This window comes from Sceloporus undulatus, chromosome 6, assembly GCF_019175285.1.
Source record: "Sceloporus undulatus isolate JIND9_A2432 ecotype Alabama chromosome 6, SceUnd_v1.1, whole genome shotgun sequence".
Taxonomy (NCBI): Eukaryota; Metazoa; Chordata; class Lepidosauria; order Squamata; family Phrynosomatidae; genus Sceloporus; species Sceloporus undulatus.
In genome coordinates this window covers 44,266,313-44,285,381 of record NC_056527.1, presented here as the reverse complement: position 1 = coordinate 44,285,381, position 19,069 = coordinate 44,266,313, and the positions used below count along the sequence as shown (strand labels likewise).

Here is a 19,069-nt window from a genome sequence, read left to right as displayed (position 1 = left end):
TAATATTTTTATTTTCTTTTTTAAAGGGTGTTAATGCAGAAATGCTAGCTTTAACCTACAACTTTGGGAGTCTTTCTGTTACCCAGGAGACATACGTCCAAAACATTATCTTTTTTGCTTTTATGATGAAGAGCACTGAATGTTCTGTTTGTACTGTACTCTGAATCCTAGCACTGCCAGTCTAACCCCAGCTGAGTCAGACTGTGATTTCTACAACAAAGGCATTAGTGAGAAATGTAGGATGCCCTGCTTTCTGATGAAAGATTATTTAAGGGTGTACAGGAAGAAGATGTGCATGCAGTTGCTTTTTTTATTTTCCTTACAAAATCAGACTGGCTGTTAACAGTTATCTTATAACAGATTTCTAAACACACATATATATTTACCAGAAAAAAAAAAAGGGGGGGGCATCTATCCAACCAGGTCTATATTTCTAAAAACGTATCTGCAAAATCAGTTTGAAGTCCTCTTAGAATTGCACTTGATATTGAATTCTGCTAGAAAGTGACATGTTAAATCTGTTTGAAAATGTTAAATATCACCTGCTTATATTTTATTTTTTGTGGCATCTATGAAAATACTGCTCTGCTTAATCATGGACAATTCTGCAGCTAGAACCAACAAACATCTAGGGCTGGGATGTGTGTGTCTTGGATATGCTGGCTATATTTATACAATGTGCACAAACTGCAGCAGACCTTAGGCCTGTATGATCTCCTTCTTCCTTATTCAGGCTGGCTTTCCTTTTACTTTTAGTTAACCACTGCCTCCCATATTGTCTGGACCAAGAATTGGGGTTAACACTAATGAGCCCTGCTAACTGTAGAGGATTCAGGGGTTGGTCCCTTACTCTTTTTGACCAACATTGGCCCTCTCTGAGACACATCTACCCCTTTATTGAAACTAGAGAATGACCAGTTCAATTCATTTTTAGGCAAAAACCCTGTTTGGGAGTGCCTCTGAGAGCCAGCATGGCGTAGTAGTTTGAGCATTGGACTGTGACTCTGGAGACCAGGTTCAAATCTTGGGTCAGTCATGTAAACCCATTGGGTGACCTTGTGCAAGTCACACTCTCACAGCCTCATAGAATGGCAATGGCAAGCCCCCTCTGACACCTTAGAGTCACCATCTCAAAGGCACACAGCAACAATAGCTATGGAAGGTCTGGCAGAACATTAAAATGATCAACTATGCCCTGTGTTGTTATGTGTCTTCAACTCATTTCAGACTCATGGCAACTGTAGGGCGACCCTATTAATGTGGTTTTTGTGGCAAAATTTGTTCAGAGGGTTTGCCTTTGTCTTCCTCTGAGGTTGAGAGAATGTGACTTGCCCGAGGTCACACTTTCCTTTAATGGGTTTCCATGGCTGAGCAAGGATTCAGTTTCTGGTTTCCAGACTTGCAATGTAGTGCTCAAACCACTACAAAACTCTGGCTCTTTAAAAACTTAAAGGCACCAAATCTGAAGTTGGAAGCTAAGCAGGGTCAGGCCTGGTTAGTACTTGGAAGGGTCACTGCCAAGGAGGACCAGGTGCTCTTGGTTACATTCAGTGGAAAACAATGGCAAACTATCTCTAAGTATTCCTTGCCTTTAAAAACCCTATAAATTCCATGGAGGTGCCATATGTCAACAGGTGGCTTGATGAAAAGAAGGTTAAGAGGGGACATGACAGTCGTGTTTAAATATTTGAAGAGATATTTATGTCTTATTGAAGAGGGAACAGGCTTGTTTTCCATGGCTGCAGAGACTAGGACAAGGAGCAATGCATTCAAACAACAAGAAAAGAGATTCCACCTAAATCTCAGGAGGAACGTCCTGATCGTCAGAGTTGTTCGACAGTGGAATATGCTGCCTCGGAGTGTGGTGGAGTCTCCTTCTTTGGAGGTTATTAAACGGAGGCTGGATGGCCATCTATGGCCCCTGTGGTCTCTTCCAACTCTATGAAGGCACAAAGAGGTATACATACAAGTGTCCCTCAGACACATCTGGGTGCAGTTGTCCATTTTTGGATGCTTCCCCCCCTCTCTTGATGGGGGAATCAGGTGCCATGCTGCAGGCTTTGATGGACTACACTGTGCCCATAGGCTACACAGTGCTCATTCATGCACTGGCAGAAGCAGCATGCCCAGTGGCCATATCAAATACTAGCAAACCAAACAAAATCCTCAATCATCCCTGTGAAGTACTATTTCAATGTCATTTGATGTACACTACCTAAAGGATTTTTTCACAGGATCTCCAGCAGTTTTACAATAGTGTACTTACAGCTGATGTAAATTATTATTTTTTTAAATGGTTATATGCAAAGTCCGACCTACACTCAGATACCAATCTCCTGGCTGTGGGGTGGTACACAAGTCCAAAGGTCATTGTTTGAAACATTGTGCTAAATTTAGTTAATACAACATATATATATAACAGGGACAGAAAACATGTAGCCATCCAGATGTTAATGGACTACAGCTCTCATCAACCCTCAGCATTGGCTGCATTGCTTAAAGCTGATGGAAACTGCAGTTGAAGAATATTTTGAGGGCTACATATTCCCTAAACCTGGCCTAAAACAATTTTGGCTGCTTAATCTAGGATGAGATTATACTGTTTTTAAGCACCTTTGTATTTTTAATTGCATTACGTTCTTTTAATGTGTGATGTGTTTTAATACGGTAACAGTTTAATTCTGTTTTAACTGTATTGTTCTTTTGAATAGTGAGTGCTTTGAGTCCCAGTTTTGGGAGAAAAGTGAGATGTAAATAAATAAATAAATAAATTTAATAGCAACAATAAAATGAAAATCTTTCTGTGGTTGGTACATAAACATGATTATATTATCCAGTGCGGTGTTTCCTCCTTTCCCCTCTAGTGCACATACATTGAAATTGACCAGGTCAGCAGAACAAATGCCATTGCATTGAGCAGACCTTCCTGGCTATGGGGGGCAGAAATGGGAGCCAATGAGCATGGAGTCTTCATTGCCAATGAAGCCATTGTAACCAAAGAGCCGGCCTCGGAAACAGAAGCCCTCCTAGGAATGGATCTTGTCAGGTAGGTGGTGAATGAGCATACTGTGGATCAGTCATTCACTTTATGAATATTGTGAGTATAATCAGCAGTGCTGGTACAAAATACTGATTTAGGAATGGGTTATTCCACTATTTGGCTTTTTTTTTTTGTAGATTATAGATTACATTTTAGCACAAACTATTTTTGTTAACAGGTTTGCTTCAGGCCATACATACATAAAAAGTTTCATATCAAAATCCAGAATTTTGCCCCCCAAACCTGCCCTCAACTTATACATGAAGTTGACTTACAGTCAAGTATATTATTTCTTTTAGCATAAATGTGTGGGTGGTCAACTGTTTTATATATTAACCTCATGATAGGCAAAGTGCTCTTTTAATATCAGACTCTAGGTTTATGCAGTAATAGTTTTTTGCTCATTTGTGGGAGGAAATAGCAATTGGGTCTTCATATGGCTGCACCCTTTATATTTCTATGACTTGCATGGCCTCTTTCATGTTCTGTCTTTGCTAGTCTTTGTAATAGACTTGAGGTTGAGGAGAGGTGTGCCTTTTTTTCTGCTTTTGCAGTTCTGATTTATTGCTAGAATAGGCATGAGTTTGCTTTATCATTTTGGGCCAGTCCATCAGTGTTGTAGTGGAGTAAGCCATGTCTTGCAATTTAGTCAAGCAAACTGTCAAATTGTATACTAATCTGAACTCTGGTCTTGTGCTCTCCAGGGCACAAAGGTTTACGGCTTTCTTTTTTGCAACAGGCATTTACTTTGACATGAACTGGAGAAGAAATGCTAGCTATTCCATCTTCTTCAGGAACACTGGGGGTTGGAAGAGCTTTGTATCAATGGGGCCACCTTTAGGCTTACCAAGTGCTTGAAAGCTTCACCTTTTGCTTTTGTGTTCTAAAATTAATTTAATTCCATACTTCCCATCTCTCCCAATTTGGCACAGATTAATTAATTAATTAATCCTATGTCATCCCAATTTTTCAGCTGCTTTTAAAATGTCCCATTTTCTTACTTCTCCTCCCACTTCTCCCCTTTGTCCTCAGCTTACTTCCATTGGTACAAACTGAATTCAAAGTGTAAGAGTAGTTTGTACTCAATTTACTCAACAGAGGGGTTTAAATCTTGCCATTCCCAGTTTTCATCTTTGAAAAGTTAGAATAATTCTGAACTGCTAGAATGCAGAATGTGAGAATGCAATCTAGTATTATATTTAAAAAAGCAGCTACTTTATTTAAAAAGAGATTCATTTTGCATCTCACTAGCCTGTGGATTTCTTTTTTAGCCTTCATTTTAAAAATATCCTACTGTTTATTATAATCCTTGTTGGTCTGGGTGATGGAGAGGAAACTCTGGAATAATTAAAGCATTGTTGATTTACGCCAACTCATTCATTCCAGTGGAAGCCATTTGCCAAATAGTTGAATGCAGGCAAATGAATTCTAGAAAATCATTTTATTCTAGGACTCAGAGTGGCATGCTTGCTCTGGCCAAAATCTATTTGAATAGTGCTGTGCAATTAGCTTGATGTCAAGAGAACTATCATGACAAAGAGTGAGGGTGGGGAATAAAAAAAGAAAGGGTAGAAAGGAAATGGCTCCAACTCAATGTCTAGTACAAATACTGTATAGACAGAGACGGTTTTTTTAAAGCTGTTCCTCACCACACTTCCCATCCTCTAGTTTTCAAATAAGACTCCTAAACAATGTTATTGTCTCTGTTTTGTTTGTCTCTTGGACATACTTTTTGTGCATCAAAAGCTCTTGGATTCCATATAGGATGAGGTCTTAACATGAGATGCACGTATTATGAGCTCTTGGAGCTCATATATATTAAGAGCTCTTCATACATAGATACAGCAAGCCCTCGATATCTGCGGGCTTGCCATCTGTGGATTTAATCATCCATGAATGGCAAGCTTTCAATGGGAGTGCATACACACATCCATGTTAGTGGCCACGCACATGTTGTGTCCACCATTGAAATCAGTGGGACTCGATGTCCCATGTTTTTCTTTATCGGGGGGGGGGGTGTTGTTGTCTAGAACAGATCCCCCATGGATATGAATGGATCCCCTTGGACTCTGTCTGCATGGACCAAATAAAACATCCTTCCTGTTCCCACCATGACTCGTCCAAACAATGCAGGGCCAACCCTCAATTCTAGTGCAAACTGTCTGGATGACATCCAGACAGTTCAGCACTGAACCCAGCATATAACATCCTTACTATGCTTTTTAAAAACTCACCTTTTCCTCCAGATCTTCCCAGTTATAAGTTCCCAGAGGATTTGGAGCCCACCATTGCAATGCCTGGCAGCTGTTTAGAACTCATCCCACCATCTACTGATGAGAGTAGCTCACTCTGAGGTCAGAATGAGGCACTTAGCTATGTGATCAATACTGGACGCCTTATTTTGACTTCAGAGTGAGTGACTCTTGCCAGAGCCAGCAGCACCAAGTGGGACATATGTACAGATAGCCACCTAGTGTCATAATGGTAGTGGCCAACTAAAGGGAGGAAGTCAGGGCAGCTCCGGGACCAGAATACCCTGAGCTGCTCTTGGTATATTCTGGCTCATAGAAAACCCACCTGGAAAGCCAATTCTTAAGCAAGAGGTTCAAAGACTATTTAATATGCTAGTTATTAAATCCATTAAATACCTCTTTCATAGTCTGCTGTCAATGCAGATTTTTATTCTGGCTTTGTTTTCTGTCTGTCAGCTTTGGTCAACATGATGCATTTTCCACTTTGTTTCCAAAACTGCATTACTTTTCAGACGTTCAAACTGCAGAAGACAGGCAATTAAATGAGAGAAAATCAACCTATATCCAGATGCCCTAGTGTGACTAGGTTTGTAGACTGAATTTACTAAAAGTAATTGCAGTGTCCAGTATTAAAGCAAGGCAATGAACGTTTGAAATATAGTCATTCCAATAGTACTTAGCATCTGTCTTTATTAACTGAGATAATGTTAAGGAAGTTAGAGGAGAGTGGCTATGCTTGAAGGGCCCAACCTCTAGGTATTGACAGTACAGATTACAAAAGGAAGTCATATGCTACACCAGAGAAATCTTGATTTATTTATCCTTCCTCCCTCTGGGTCAATTTATCTGTGCCCTTATCAGAGCATAGATAAATTATTTTTTTCTGGGTTGGGGTGGAGAGCATGCTTACAGGGGGAAAAATAAGAATAGCATCATTACAGTTTAGTGCTGTAACTCTAGGGACTGAGCAAATATAGCATCTCTTCATTAATCTCTTAATTTTATCTCTTAGCTTTTCCTTCAGAGTGTAATATAGAAGCGCATTGCACATGATGTTAAGTATGTAATGTAGCTCTGTTACTTTCACAAATGTGAGCGGAGGTGGCTGCAGCATCAGTTAGGATTAAGACCACAGAGAATTCTTTTTTAAAAAGCTTTGTTCGTCTGATTTAATCTTTATTAAAATGCCACTAGCTGCTGCTTGGTTTAAGAGGGAACTCCCTTTCAGTGGTGTTCCCAACTTTGATCTCCCCCTGCAGCTGAGAGACAAGGAAAAACTCTCAAGTTAGCAAAACCCAAGGGTTTGGGATTTTTTTTTGTCATGCTTTGCTATTTATTGTTGAAGGTATCTCTGGGTGTGATTTTTCTCTCTCTGAGATCACAATGAACTGTATTATCTTAATGGGTAATTGCTGCTGTTTCTATTTTGATATTGCATAGTTTAAAAAATATTAACACATAGCTATAGGTTATTTATTTTATTCTTACACTCATGTCAAATATTTTCTGCAAAAAATACCTTGCTTCTTTTTCTGGCTGCATCCACACTTCAGAAGTAATCCTGTTTACTTTAACTGCCATGGCTCAAGGCTATGGAATTCTGGGAATTGTAGTTTGTAGGGGCACCAGAGCAAAGCCTTTGTTAGCTATTTGATTGTTTCTTGTCCAGTACATTTCTCCTTATGTTTGTGGTCCCTTAGAAATAACTAGCGGGACATCTGCTGGAAAGAACAGGCAATCAGGAAGGAGGATCAAGCACTCTTCCTGCCCCTGCTTAGTATTCTCAGTGCATCCTAGCATCCACGGTATGCTTCCCTCATAACAGCTAGTTCCGTCTATAATCACAACATCTGACATATCATAACACTGTTCCTTTTAAAAGCCAGTTTCATAATGGGCAGAACCAATACATCACTTAATGTAATTTAGTGCTTAGAGTTTTGGACGAGAGTTTGGGAGATCAAGGTTCTAGTTTCCACTGAGCTATGAAACCTAGTGAGTCACCTTGGGCCAGTTATACACTCTCATCCTGAGCCACCTTACAGGGCTAATGTGAGGATAAAGCGGTGAGAACGAGAGGTATGTATACTATGTTGAACTTGTTGAAGGAAAGGCAGAAAGGTATAAATCAAACAAGCAAATTGAAGCAGGTAGAATAAATGGTAACCAAATAGTAGTTTGCTTTAGGTTTAATTTTATCTCTTGGCAAACAGGAACACTACTTCACTTTTGCCATGTTATTTACGGTAAATTTGCCAGGACCTTTCACTGTAATCAAGTTGCTTTTAATTTTTTTGGATCCTTTTCCCAGGCTTGGTCTAGAAAGGGGTGCAACAGCTAAAGAAGCCTTGGATGTAATTGTTTCCCTCTTGGAAAAGCATGGGCAAGGTGGAAATTATTACGAAGATGGGAATTCGTGCCATGCGTTCCAGAGTGCTTATCTGATTGTAGACAGGAACGAATCTTGGATACTGGAGACTGTTGGGAAATACTGGGCAGCAGAAAAGATTACAGGTCTGTTTTAAGTTTTATCCCAAGCAGCAATTTATACATATGCAAACCTCTTGTGATGGTGACTCAAGGATTTATTTCTTTTACTTCTTTACATTTCTGTGCCATGCAATAACTGAATTTCTCCAGATGTTTACAAACTAGATGGCAAAACCACATAGCATAAAAATAAGACATAAAAGTGACCTAACATAAAATAGTCACAGAATAAACCAGCAATAGAGGCAATATATCGATATTAGAATCCATATCTATCTTTCTATCTATGTATCTATCTTTATCTATCTGGAGATTGTCAGAACAATCTCCTATTTGTTTTTATTTTTTCACTGTTAAGGCCATTTACCCTTATTATTTCTGGATTGTAATATATCATTTAAAACAAGTGTTTTATTGTTCTGATTTTGGACATAATATCTGGAAGTTTCTGTCATGCTGTCTATTTGATTTTTTTTTTTTTTTTTTGGTCAGGAACTTGAAAACATTTTTCACTTACAGAAATCTAACCCAGGTTTTCTTGACAAGACTTGTTCAGAAAGGGTTTGCCTTTGCCTTCCTCTGAGACTTTGACTTGCCCAAGGTCACCCATTGGGATTCCATGGCCAAGCAGGGATTTGAATCCTGGTCTCCAGAGTAGTACAACACCCAAGTCACTCCACCACCCTGGTTCCCTGCTTTGGCATAACAAAATGCAAACTGGATTTAGCTGAAATTTGTTTCTTGAAATAAATAGCACGCATGAGATCACTTAAAAAAAAACCTTCACATTTTGATGTATACTTTTTTTCCTAGAGGGAGTAAAATGCATTTGCAACCAGATTTCCTTAACCACAAAAATTGATGCAGAGCATCCTGAGCTTAGGAGTTACGCAGAAAGTCAAGGATGGTGGACCACAGATACAGAGTTCAACTTTGCTCAAGTGTTTTCTCAATGTGATAATCATTCAGATTGTTGTTTGGGGAAGGACAGCCTAGAAAAGCAAGAAGGTAAGTTAATCTGTTCTCCTCTTCCTCCTCCACATTTTTTAAGGTCATTGTTTGTAGCCCCAAATGTGAAGGGTGAGTGAGGCTTCATTTCAACTCTTGGGATGTTCATAGAATTCCTTCATGGTAGAAAAAGATTGCATTGTTTTTTGTGGGTTTTTCGGGCTATGTGGCCATGTTCTAGAAGAGTTTCTTCCTGACGTTTCGCCAGCATCTGTGGCTGGCATCTTCAGAGAATGCTTGCCTGGAAAAAGTGGGTATATATATGATCTCACAAAACTCCAGATGTGAGATCCTCCATTTTAAGACTTTGGGGGCAGGGGAAGAGGCCATTGGGAGGTCTGAAACAGCCTTTTTCCAAAACTACCTGTCAGATTAGTTCCACTTTTGAGAAAATGGGCAGATGCAGCCGACAGGAGTCCCATGGGCTTGAAAATGAGGTAGAGGCATCCTTTTGACTGTGGTAGTTTGCCCTTGCCTGTTCTAATACCCTTCATTGTTTCAGTAGTAACAGAGGTTTAATTACTATTTAAGACAAGGGGGAAAAACAGAGAAATCAATGTTTAAAGGACTGAGCAGTAGTTTAGTTGGTTTGTAACATTATAAGTGCTGGGTTGGATTTTCATGGTTTCATATCAGAAAGAGCTGACTTTGCACACAGGGAGGTTCATGCTGGGAATCTCACTGCAAACTGCCACATTAAAAGTAGTTGTTGCAACTACTTCAATCCCACTGCAGTCTTTCCCCTTTTCATCAAGAGAGGGAATGTCAGTATTTCCCTGTGCATCACTACTTTTAATGTGGCCAGAGGTGTAGCTACAGGGGAGAAGGAATGAAGATATTGCCCCCATATGTATTCTGCACCCAATGAAAATTGCTAGCATTTGAACATTCAGGTGAGCATACAGTTTAGGCATTAAAAAAAGGGTAGGCAGAGTGATCAAGGGAATGTGAACTCAATGAATGTAAAAGTCCTAAATCTGATTGATATTTTGTGTCTTATTCTATGCAGTGCTGAGGGCCACAGAAAAATAATCATTTGGAGGCAATTCTTATTGGGGTTAAATGCCCTAATTTTGCTGCTTTCTCAGTAAACCCTGAGTGGCAGTTTTGGGGTGGGGAAGGTACCACGAGTTGCAAGAAAAGGTCTCCCCTATTTCGGCTCACTCTTACTCTAAACCCAGATTTACCACCCAATTAAGGATCATATTCTTGCTTAATGTTTTGATTTCTGTCGTTTCTCCCACAGGCAGCATCACTGTGCAAACAATGATTGATGTCTTGCGTGATAAGTCTGGTGGTATATGTGTGGATTCAGAATATTTTCTTACTACTGCAAGCATGATATCCGTATTACCTCAGAATCATAGTTCCCCATGCATCCATTATTTCACAGGCACACCTGACCCATCAAGGTAAGTTATTAGAATTTCTGGACATCCAGCTGCTGTTTTTGTTTTGTTTTTAAGTCTCAAGAATGAACATGTAGTTCAGCAACTTTAAAATTAAATCTGGCAGACTTTTGTTCACTGATGCAAAGTTACTCAAAGGGCTTCTTCTTTGCCTTGAACCTATATTTGCAAGTACTGCCTTAAGACTAGAAGGGAAGAGGCAAGTTTGAAAGGCAGGCCCATGAGCTAGTAAACTGATCAGCTACCTTGGTTTAAATGCAGGCATAATAGCTTGGTGCAGTTGGCCTTTGCCTGACTGAAATCAGGTTGATTCAGAAAATTCAAGCTTTCAAAACAGAAACCTTTTAAAGAATGGCCTGAGGTGCTATATTGTTTTAATGTATTTTAAACATTTTTATCTTTTTAAAGTATTTGATATTTTAATATGTAATTTGTTTATATTATTGAAGTAATTTATTTCTATTTTAATGTACACTTGTCCCTCCACATTTGTGATTTGACTTTTGCGGATTTGATTATTCACAGAATGTATTAATATGTTCTCTAGGAATATCTAGGTCCTCCAGCACAACTCTGTGGTCAACATTAACCAAAAGTCACACTGAAGGACTTAGAGATTTCTAGAGAGACCATTCCACTAGGCATTTGTAGCTCCTCCAACGCAATTCTTTGGTCAATACCTGGCAGATGTTGACCACAGAACTGCACTAGAAGACCTAGAAATTCCTAGAGAGGTATTCTCTTAGGTAAAAACATAGTGTTTTTGTTATTTGTGGTCCTTCCACTTTCCTGGGAAAGTGGCCTTAAGGCCAGCAAATGTGGAGAGACCACCTGTACTTTTTTTTGTATGTTTTTGTTTTGTTTTTTAATGTTGTAAGCCACCTTGAGTCCCAATCTTAGCAGAAGGGTGGGATGTAAATAAATATGTTGTTGTTGTCTTGGACTACAACATGGAACAGATTCACCACCCTATTGACACAGAAATCACTAGCTACCACTGAGCAGACTCTTTAACATATCTTCCACATAAACAAAATGGAAGGAAAATAAAATGGATCTGCAAAGAGAAACAGAATTAATTTAACTTGCATTTTCCTGACTTCTTGAGGAAAGCTTTATGTTAGTTGAATAATTCTTACTATTATAATTATCAAAGCATAGCTGAGAGAGGCATATATTTTGTCCCACTCACTGCAGTTTAGATCTACTTAATAATTCAAAAAGCTTGCAAAATTTGCATTCATTTCAAATGTACATCTTCTTATAAGAACTTCATTATTTTAAATAAAAATGCCTATGAATTCCAGATACTATTTCTTCTTATGCGCAAAATGTATTACAGATCTTATGCAGATGATCCAGAGTAAAAAGGACAAAGAAGATTTTAATATTAGTCTGAATGTATGTATAGACGTTCCCCTGAAAATATCCATATTGTCTTGTACATGTTGCTAAACACAGCCAGTATCTCCTCCTGTTGTGCAGAACAGCTCTGCATAGAAGGTCGCAGGATTAAAACTCTATTTATTTGCTGACATAAAATGGCACTCATGACATAAAGTGGCACTCAATTATCTAAGGATTTGAGTAACAAAACAGCAGAAGAAAGGAACTTGATCCCTGACAACCAAAATAAAGAGTAGGCGTGGAAGATGAATGCAGGATGGGAGTGGAGGTAATAAGGGGAACAGTATATCTTAAATAAATTAAATCTTTCTTATGTCCTTGAATTGCTATAAATGCTTATTTCATGCAGTTTATACATCCAAGTTTATAGGGCTTTTTAAAATGTATGTTTTTCTGTTTTAAACAAGCACACAGAATTTCTAGATGACAATACAATATGTTCCTTATTACTAACTAGTAATGCATCTTTTCTTTTTCAGGTCCATATTTAAGCCTTTCATCTTTGTTGATGATGTGAAATTAGTACCAAAAATTCAGTCTCCTTGTTTTGGTAGTAATGATCCTGCAAAAAAAGTTCCCCGGTTCCAGGAGAAACCAGATCGGAGACATGAACTGTACAAAGCACACGAATGGACCCGATCAGTCATGGAGAATGAGGAGGTAAGCTCTGTGCAATTAATGCTATGAAAATACACCAGTGATAAATTCATGAAAACAATTTTTCTAACGTGTTTCTGTTCTTTCTTGAAATGTATGCATGTTATTTTTTAGGTCACAGTAAACTTTCAAAGGACAGTATGTCTCCTGCAGATGTCTAAGTGGGATATCTGTAACATCTCTCAGTGTTAGTATTCTAAATGCAGGATGGGAGTGGAGGTAATAAGGGGAACATTCAAACACCTATTTCCATATTACAGCACTGCAAATCAGGAAGTAGTATGCCATGATATTTCTGGAAATTCAGTTCAGATGTACATTTATGCATTGCATCTACGCCACTCTTCAGTTAGCAGGGCTCCCAGAATAGCTTGCATAAAATGAAGTCATCACTGTTTTGTAATAAAATAAACAGGACCATAAATGGTACAGCTGAAACTATCCCCAGACAGTTGAAGGGATGGGAGGGCAGGGCAAGAGGAGGAACAGGCGTGTGCTCCTATTGTACTCCTATTGAAGTAACGAATGACACGCATGCCCACAGAGAGAGCTCTGCATGCCAGACAGGGCACATGTGGCATAGGTTCTCCACCACTGTCCTACTCCATTTCACCTAGCATAAATCTCCACTGGCAGAGTTATGCTATGCTATAGCTCTATGCAGCACTATACAGAATGTCACCATAGAACAATGTATAAGAAACACTGAATGCATATAGCTTTACTCCATTGCACAATGTGTAATACTGAGATGCAGTTCAGACTGGGTGAGCTTGGGCAAGTCCCATTTTCTCAGCCTCAGGGGGAGGCAATGGCAAACCTCCTCTGAACAAATCTTGCCAAGAAAACCCCATGATAGGTTTGCCTTAGGGTTGCCATAACTCATAAACCACTTAAAAGCACGCTCGTGCGTGCACACACAAAGATTCTTCATGCAGAATGCTACTGTATACATAATTTCCCCACAAGCCTAGTTAGGGCCAGGGCTCATTATAAGCTTTTGGTCCTAGTGGTTTAACTTCCCCACATATTTGGGAGCTTGGCTAGCATGGTATGTACCAACTACAAATTTAAGATCTGCAAACAAAGGATTATTGACAGTTCCACCAACTTGTAAGGCTTTGTCAAGACTGTGAGCCTTTCAGGATCTGGCTCTGCATTTGTGGAACAGCCTTTATTTGCACCTCCGAGTGGAGGAGGATCTGATCCTCATTCGTAAAGGGTTGAAGACCTTCCTCTTCGATTTGCCAGATTAAGTAACTGAGCATGCTTAAGGTGGCCGAGATGGGCAATGACTGAGGAAGATTTTGGGCCCAAACAAACAGGCCAAAATAAAGCTGCTTCAGGTCACTTTGGAGGTATGCTGTTTAAATGACACAGGCATCTTAAGAGGCCAGAAGCTGTGCCAAAGCTGTGCTCCAGTCCTTAGGACTGGAGAGTGGCTTTAGTGCAGCCTCAGGCCTCTTAGGACGCAAAAATCATTTAAACAGCATACCTCCAAGTGACCTGAAGCAGCTTTATTTTGGCCTGTCTGTTTGGGCCCTTTGTTTTTGTTTTTAGCGTATTAGTATAGTATTTTAGTATTTTATAGTGTGGTGCTTTATTGTTCACTGTTTATTGTATATGTTCTGATGTACCGCTCTTTGATGGAAAAGGTGTTAGGAATAAATGTTGCTGTTGTTATCTTACTCCTACATATACAGTTGGCCCTCCTTATACATGGATTTTTTATACATGGATTCAAGCATCCATGGCTTGAAAATATTCCAAAAAAGTATAAATTTAAAGTATCAAACCTTGATTTTTTTCATTTTATATACGGGACACCATTTTTCTATGCCATTGTATTTAATGGGACTTGAGCATACAGATTTTGTTATTCACGGGGGTTCCTGGAACCAAACTTCAACAGATAACAAGGGTCCACTGTATCACCAACAGGATTCTGTCCTGCCCACACACCATATACTAGGAAAAATAGTGTAGAGCTATATGCTTGCAGAATGGGGAACTGCAACATGGCCACTCCTCTGTGTTTTCCTAAAATCGTGGTAGTATAAAAGAGGCACAGGCATGTATCCCTAGAGCTGCAGTGAATATCCTTGGCAGAAGCATTTGCTGCTTGATTACCCTCAGATCAAGACAAGGCTCCCAAAGATCACTTTGGAGCTGCACCTCAGTTGAGCAACTGAGTGAGTTCTGGCATCAAGGAAGGCTTTAGGATATTAGGATGTGTGGGCAGAAAACACTGTACTATACTCAGACATCAGCAAATTTATGCCTTACTAGTCTTGGGCTCCATCTTTTGATGGTGAATTATATATACTTAGTTGATTTGTCCAGTGACTGAGAAAGGAATATTACTAACATTGCTTATTCTGCTGGGACAAGGCTGAAAGCTTATCAATATATATATGATAACCTCTGAAAATCAGAGGGAACAGCTGTCCTAATTAAAACAAATGTCCGTTAAAATCTTAACTGATCCACCTGATATTTTGTTTAGTTTGTCTTGAGAAGCAAAATAAATGGTCATTGATATTTTTAAAGCAAATGCTCAGCTTGTTTCTATGCTATTTTATATTTATCAGACAATTTTAAATCTGTGATTAAACATCTTCCCCTTACATACTTCTGTCACTCAAAAGAAGCATCCAATAAAATGGGCAAAAATACCTCTGGATAAAATTGTAGGTAATTGTATTGCATTCAAGTTCTACTTAAGTAATCTGACACAGTTGCTGTGGCTGAGCTGCTGAACCTGTGGGCCAGCTACCATCATCTTCAGCAAATACATGAGGGAAATGCAAACTTTCCTCACCCCATACATTCTCTGAAGAAACGTGGATAGAACCAGCTCCTTCTGAATTGAGATGGCCAGGATGCTCAGTGTTGGACTATGGTTTGGTTTATGTCTCCTGGTAATTTAAGCATGGATCCACATATACATTTTCACGGAATTCACAGTGTACGTCACTTCAAAGATGTTTCCTATTGTCCATTGTTTTTCTTAGGATAAAGGTGAAAAACTAAGAGCAACCATGTTGGACCTTGAAAGGCAAGGACTGGAAGCAATGGAGAGCATCCTAACCAGCTCAGAGATTCTTGATCCTTCTGAAGTTGTGGACCTTTTCTATGACTGCGTTGACACAGAAATTAAATTCTTCAAGTGAAGTGAGTCCTTTTCATACTTCCATCTTCATATTCTGACATCAACAACTATTGTTACAAACATAAATAATCTTAGATGCTTAGTTTGATTCCTCTGCACCTCATTCCTAAATCTGCACTCACTTCATGAGCAGTGCTCCATTTTTTGACAATGACGTGAATGAGAATCCCATCTTTTTTTTCATTTGTGAATGTTTTGTTAAGTCTCCAAATGAATTTGGACATTTCTACATACACATATTCATCCTACATTTAGAACTGTGTTTGAAATAAACAGTAAATACTAAAGTTTTACTTTTTTCTCATTTCAGTGATCATAGACACTGTTAGCTTTTGCATAGAAGACCATAAAGTTCTTCAGGCCTTGAAAGATAATCTTGCCATATTGTTGAATTTGGGAGGAAATTGTCATCTTTCTAGAGAGATGTTCCTCAGAACTGTATCCAGTTAACACATTCCTTTCCCTTCCCTTCTCCCTGTTATGTGTTGTCCTCTGTGTCTTGTCACATGAAAGCATTCACTGACTGGTTCAATCATGGTATGCATGCTGGCTAATGTAATGCAGAATGCTTTAAGTCATTCAGTCAAGAGAACTTAAAGCAATGAAAAAGCAGAGTCCATAATATTGCATTTCAAATTCGGCAATTCCCCAGGAGAATTTCCTTTCCAACTTTTATTAAAAATCAAGATTGGAAAAAAAATGTACCAGATGCATGTGTGTTCCAAAAGAATATTTTTACAAAGAAGTAATGAGTTTTAAAACAGCCCCTTGCTTATAACTTTTAGCAAAGGAATACCGCCTCGCTTGTTCTAATTTTAGGTTAACTGAGCTTTGTAGATCTTTAAAAATTAGCAGTTGTCTCACTTGCTTCTGCCTCAAGCCCCCCCCCCCTTTTTTTTGAGCATCAAGCAGTGCAGGTTATGTTTACATAATCAATTTTCCCTAAGTGCATTTTTGAAGTATATATATAATGACTGCAATTTTCCCCAAGTATTTAGAGAGGGAGAGAGAAAGAGGTTTCCTTCTGAAGGAAAAATCAACAGCAAGAATTTGTCTGCAGGCAGCAAGCTAAGAATGGTCAGAATTAGTGCTGCTTGTTTATACCTTAGATTAGAACAATCTACTCAGCTGGTACATCAGTGTTACAACTGAACTGACATAACATATTAATGTATTTGTACCTATGCTATTTCCACATAGTTTAATAAAGACATGGTCACAACATAGCTCTAAGATTGGGGGAACTTCATTTCAAATGGATTCCCATGATTCTGTGGCAAATCCATCACAGAGGCTCTCTATATGAACTACTAGGGTGATTGACTGGAGCTACTGCATTTCCCAGCAGCCTCTTTGTGATATCCTTCTCCTTGAAACCTCCCCTATAGAAACTATTGATGTTACGAAGGCAGAAGAAACACAGATAAGGGCCTTATCCTTGTCAGGAAGGGGGCTGATTATAAGGATTCCCACTTTTACTGGTCAGTATTGTTCCTGTGATCAAACTCTGGTTCTTGGTTGTTCCTTCATAAGGATTCTTGCCTTTCTGTCTCTCTCTAAAAATGCTGTCACAGAATCCCTTCCCTCAAGCTGTAACTTTTCATAGGAGTGAAGTTTCCTGTTGGTGTCAACTTGGAGACATTATTTTTGGCAGGCTCCACCACAAATCATTATGCGGTGAGTTTAGCAACAGCTGTATGCATCTGTGTCTACCCTTATTCAATAACATTTCACTGGAATGTCAGGAGCCTGTTTGTGTGGCTAGTCAGTAAGTGTGTAGGAGGTACAGGGTGCTCATTCCAACCCTGGCCTTACTATCTCTTTGAGTGAGGAGGTTCATTCAGATGAAGGCACTTAAAACACATTATGTTTAGCTGGGATCGTAATAATGCAGGTTTCTTGGTTGCACAGGACATTTAACCATGTTCCCTGCAAACCCCACATGAAGGTCTTCAGTCCTTTGGCAACAAGGACACTAAGGACTCATATATGTGATTCAACTAGCCTTGTTTCACAGCCATGTAATGTCTTCACTGTGTATCTTACAAGTGCTAGTTGGGAAGGTAGTAACTTTCTGTAAGCTTATTTCTGTCTGAGAGTTCATTACATAGCTGTATGACTTCACAGTTGTACAACAAACTTGAAATGTAAATGTGAAATATACATACACATGCCTTTTCCTCTAATAGGAAACCAAATGGACTAATCCACAGGCATTATGAAATTTGAATTGATCTGTTAAATTGAATGAGGATAAATGTAACATCCCCTCAATTTTGTATCTTGATCCATTCCATTTTCCTCGTGTGCTTTGCTTTCTATCAAATGTATCTAGATTACATCCAAGTTCAGTTTTCTCTTAGGTGAAATGTAGAGTCTTTGCTCTAAATTGTGATGAGAAAAATGTGGTTCTCTTAATGTTGCTGGAGTACAATTTCCAGCATCCCAAGCCAACGGGGGGAGTTTCAGTCTAACATTTGGAAGACAACATAATTCCCAGTCCTGCTCTACTGCCATTGTATTTGAGTTCTTAAAAAACAAAAAACAACCAAGGTATATAGTGGTAGATGGGATGAAATAACCACGAATATGAAGATGTTAAATAAATGTGATCAGAACTGAGAACTGATGCTGCTGCTCTTGTAGTTCAAACACATCAGAATTTTGTATCATCAAGTTAACTGCACCATTATAACTGTTCTTAAGCTGTTTTGAAGCAAAGTGTACTCTGTTATGGAATGACACATATAACTAATTAGTAAATACAATTTTTGAAAGTGATCCAGGCAGTTAAGGAGGATGGCTCCTTCTATATGTGCTTCCACTTATTTGGAGAGTCAGCCTTTTTCTCTTGGTTTTTCTGGGATATCATCATGAAGCCCATGTAAATGCAAATGTGAGACATTCAAAGGCATTTGAACTTAAGGGGACTTTGTGAACATAAGGTGTGGAGGCAAGCAATGGGAAGCTGTCTTCTGTAAAATAAAATGTAATGTTTATAAGCTATTTCAGGTATGCCACAAAATTTGGTCACACCTGTCTCCCCCAGGTAATACAGAAATGTCCAGTATCCACTTGAATCAAAATTCGCAAATCTTTGTTTACATATTTCTTGTGGAAACTAGTATGTATGAAGAGTTTGTATTATCTAGGATTGATGTCTTAGTAGGGCAATGCTGATTGACAAAACTAATAAAATGGTTTCTGCACAGAATGAACTGCTGAGTGTCCAAATATGTCTTACTTTTTTATTGATATCATTTAGGCAGCTGTTGCTTCCTCTCCCAGCCACCCAACAATGAAATCTAAAGATAAAAATTAATGCACAATTAGATACTTTCTGTTGTGTTTTAATTCAAGATTAATCAAAGCCGATGCCATAGCTATACACTCATACCACCTTTATACTGTATATGGGGGTGTTGACATATCTAGCATCATCCTCAGAAAAATACTGGCACATCAAGCAGCATGACTGAATTTAATTTGGGAAGATGCAGGAAGGACTTCATGAAAGATAAAGTTGAGAATACGTAAAAAGAAAGCATATGTTTGATGAACGTCACTTTAATATTGATGTGTGAAGTAGTGAGCGCCTCTAAACATATGCAGAGTGCTTTTCCTAAGGAGTCAT

General features: G+C 38.9%; 1 protein-coding gene across 2 annotated transcripts in view; it reads left to right on the top strand.

The window, feature by feature from the left end:
* SCRN1 (secernin 1) overlaps window positions 1-18,653 on the top strand; it is a 34,524-nt gene extending 15,871 nt beyond the window's left edge. Inside the window, exons 3-9 of one of the 2 annotated variants that reach the window (XM_042476578.1) lie at window positions 2,865-3,046; window positions 7,604-7,806; window positions 8,596-8,790; window positions 10,037-10,202; window positions 12,086-12,266; window positions 15,278-15,437; window positions 15,746-18,653. In XM_042476578.1, the coding sequence (XP_042332512.1) occupies window positions 2,865-3,046; window positions 7,604-7,806; window positions 8,596-8,790; window positions 10,037-10,202; window positions 12,086-12,266; window positions 15,278-15,436 (1,086 nt within the window). In that variant the 3' untranslated portion in view covers window position 15,437; window positions 15,746-18,653. Of the gene's footprint in view, window positions 1-2,864; window positions 3,047-7,603; window positions 7,807-8,595; window positions 8,791-10,036; window positions 10,203-12,085; window positions 12,267-15,277 lie in introns of both variants that reach the window. The other variant, XM_042476577.1, reaches the window with a different exon arrangement.
* The last annotated feature ends 416 nt before the right edge of the window (window positions 18,654-19,069 follow it).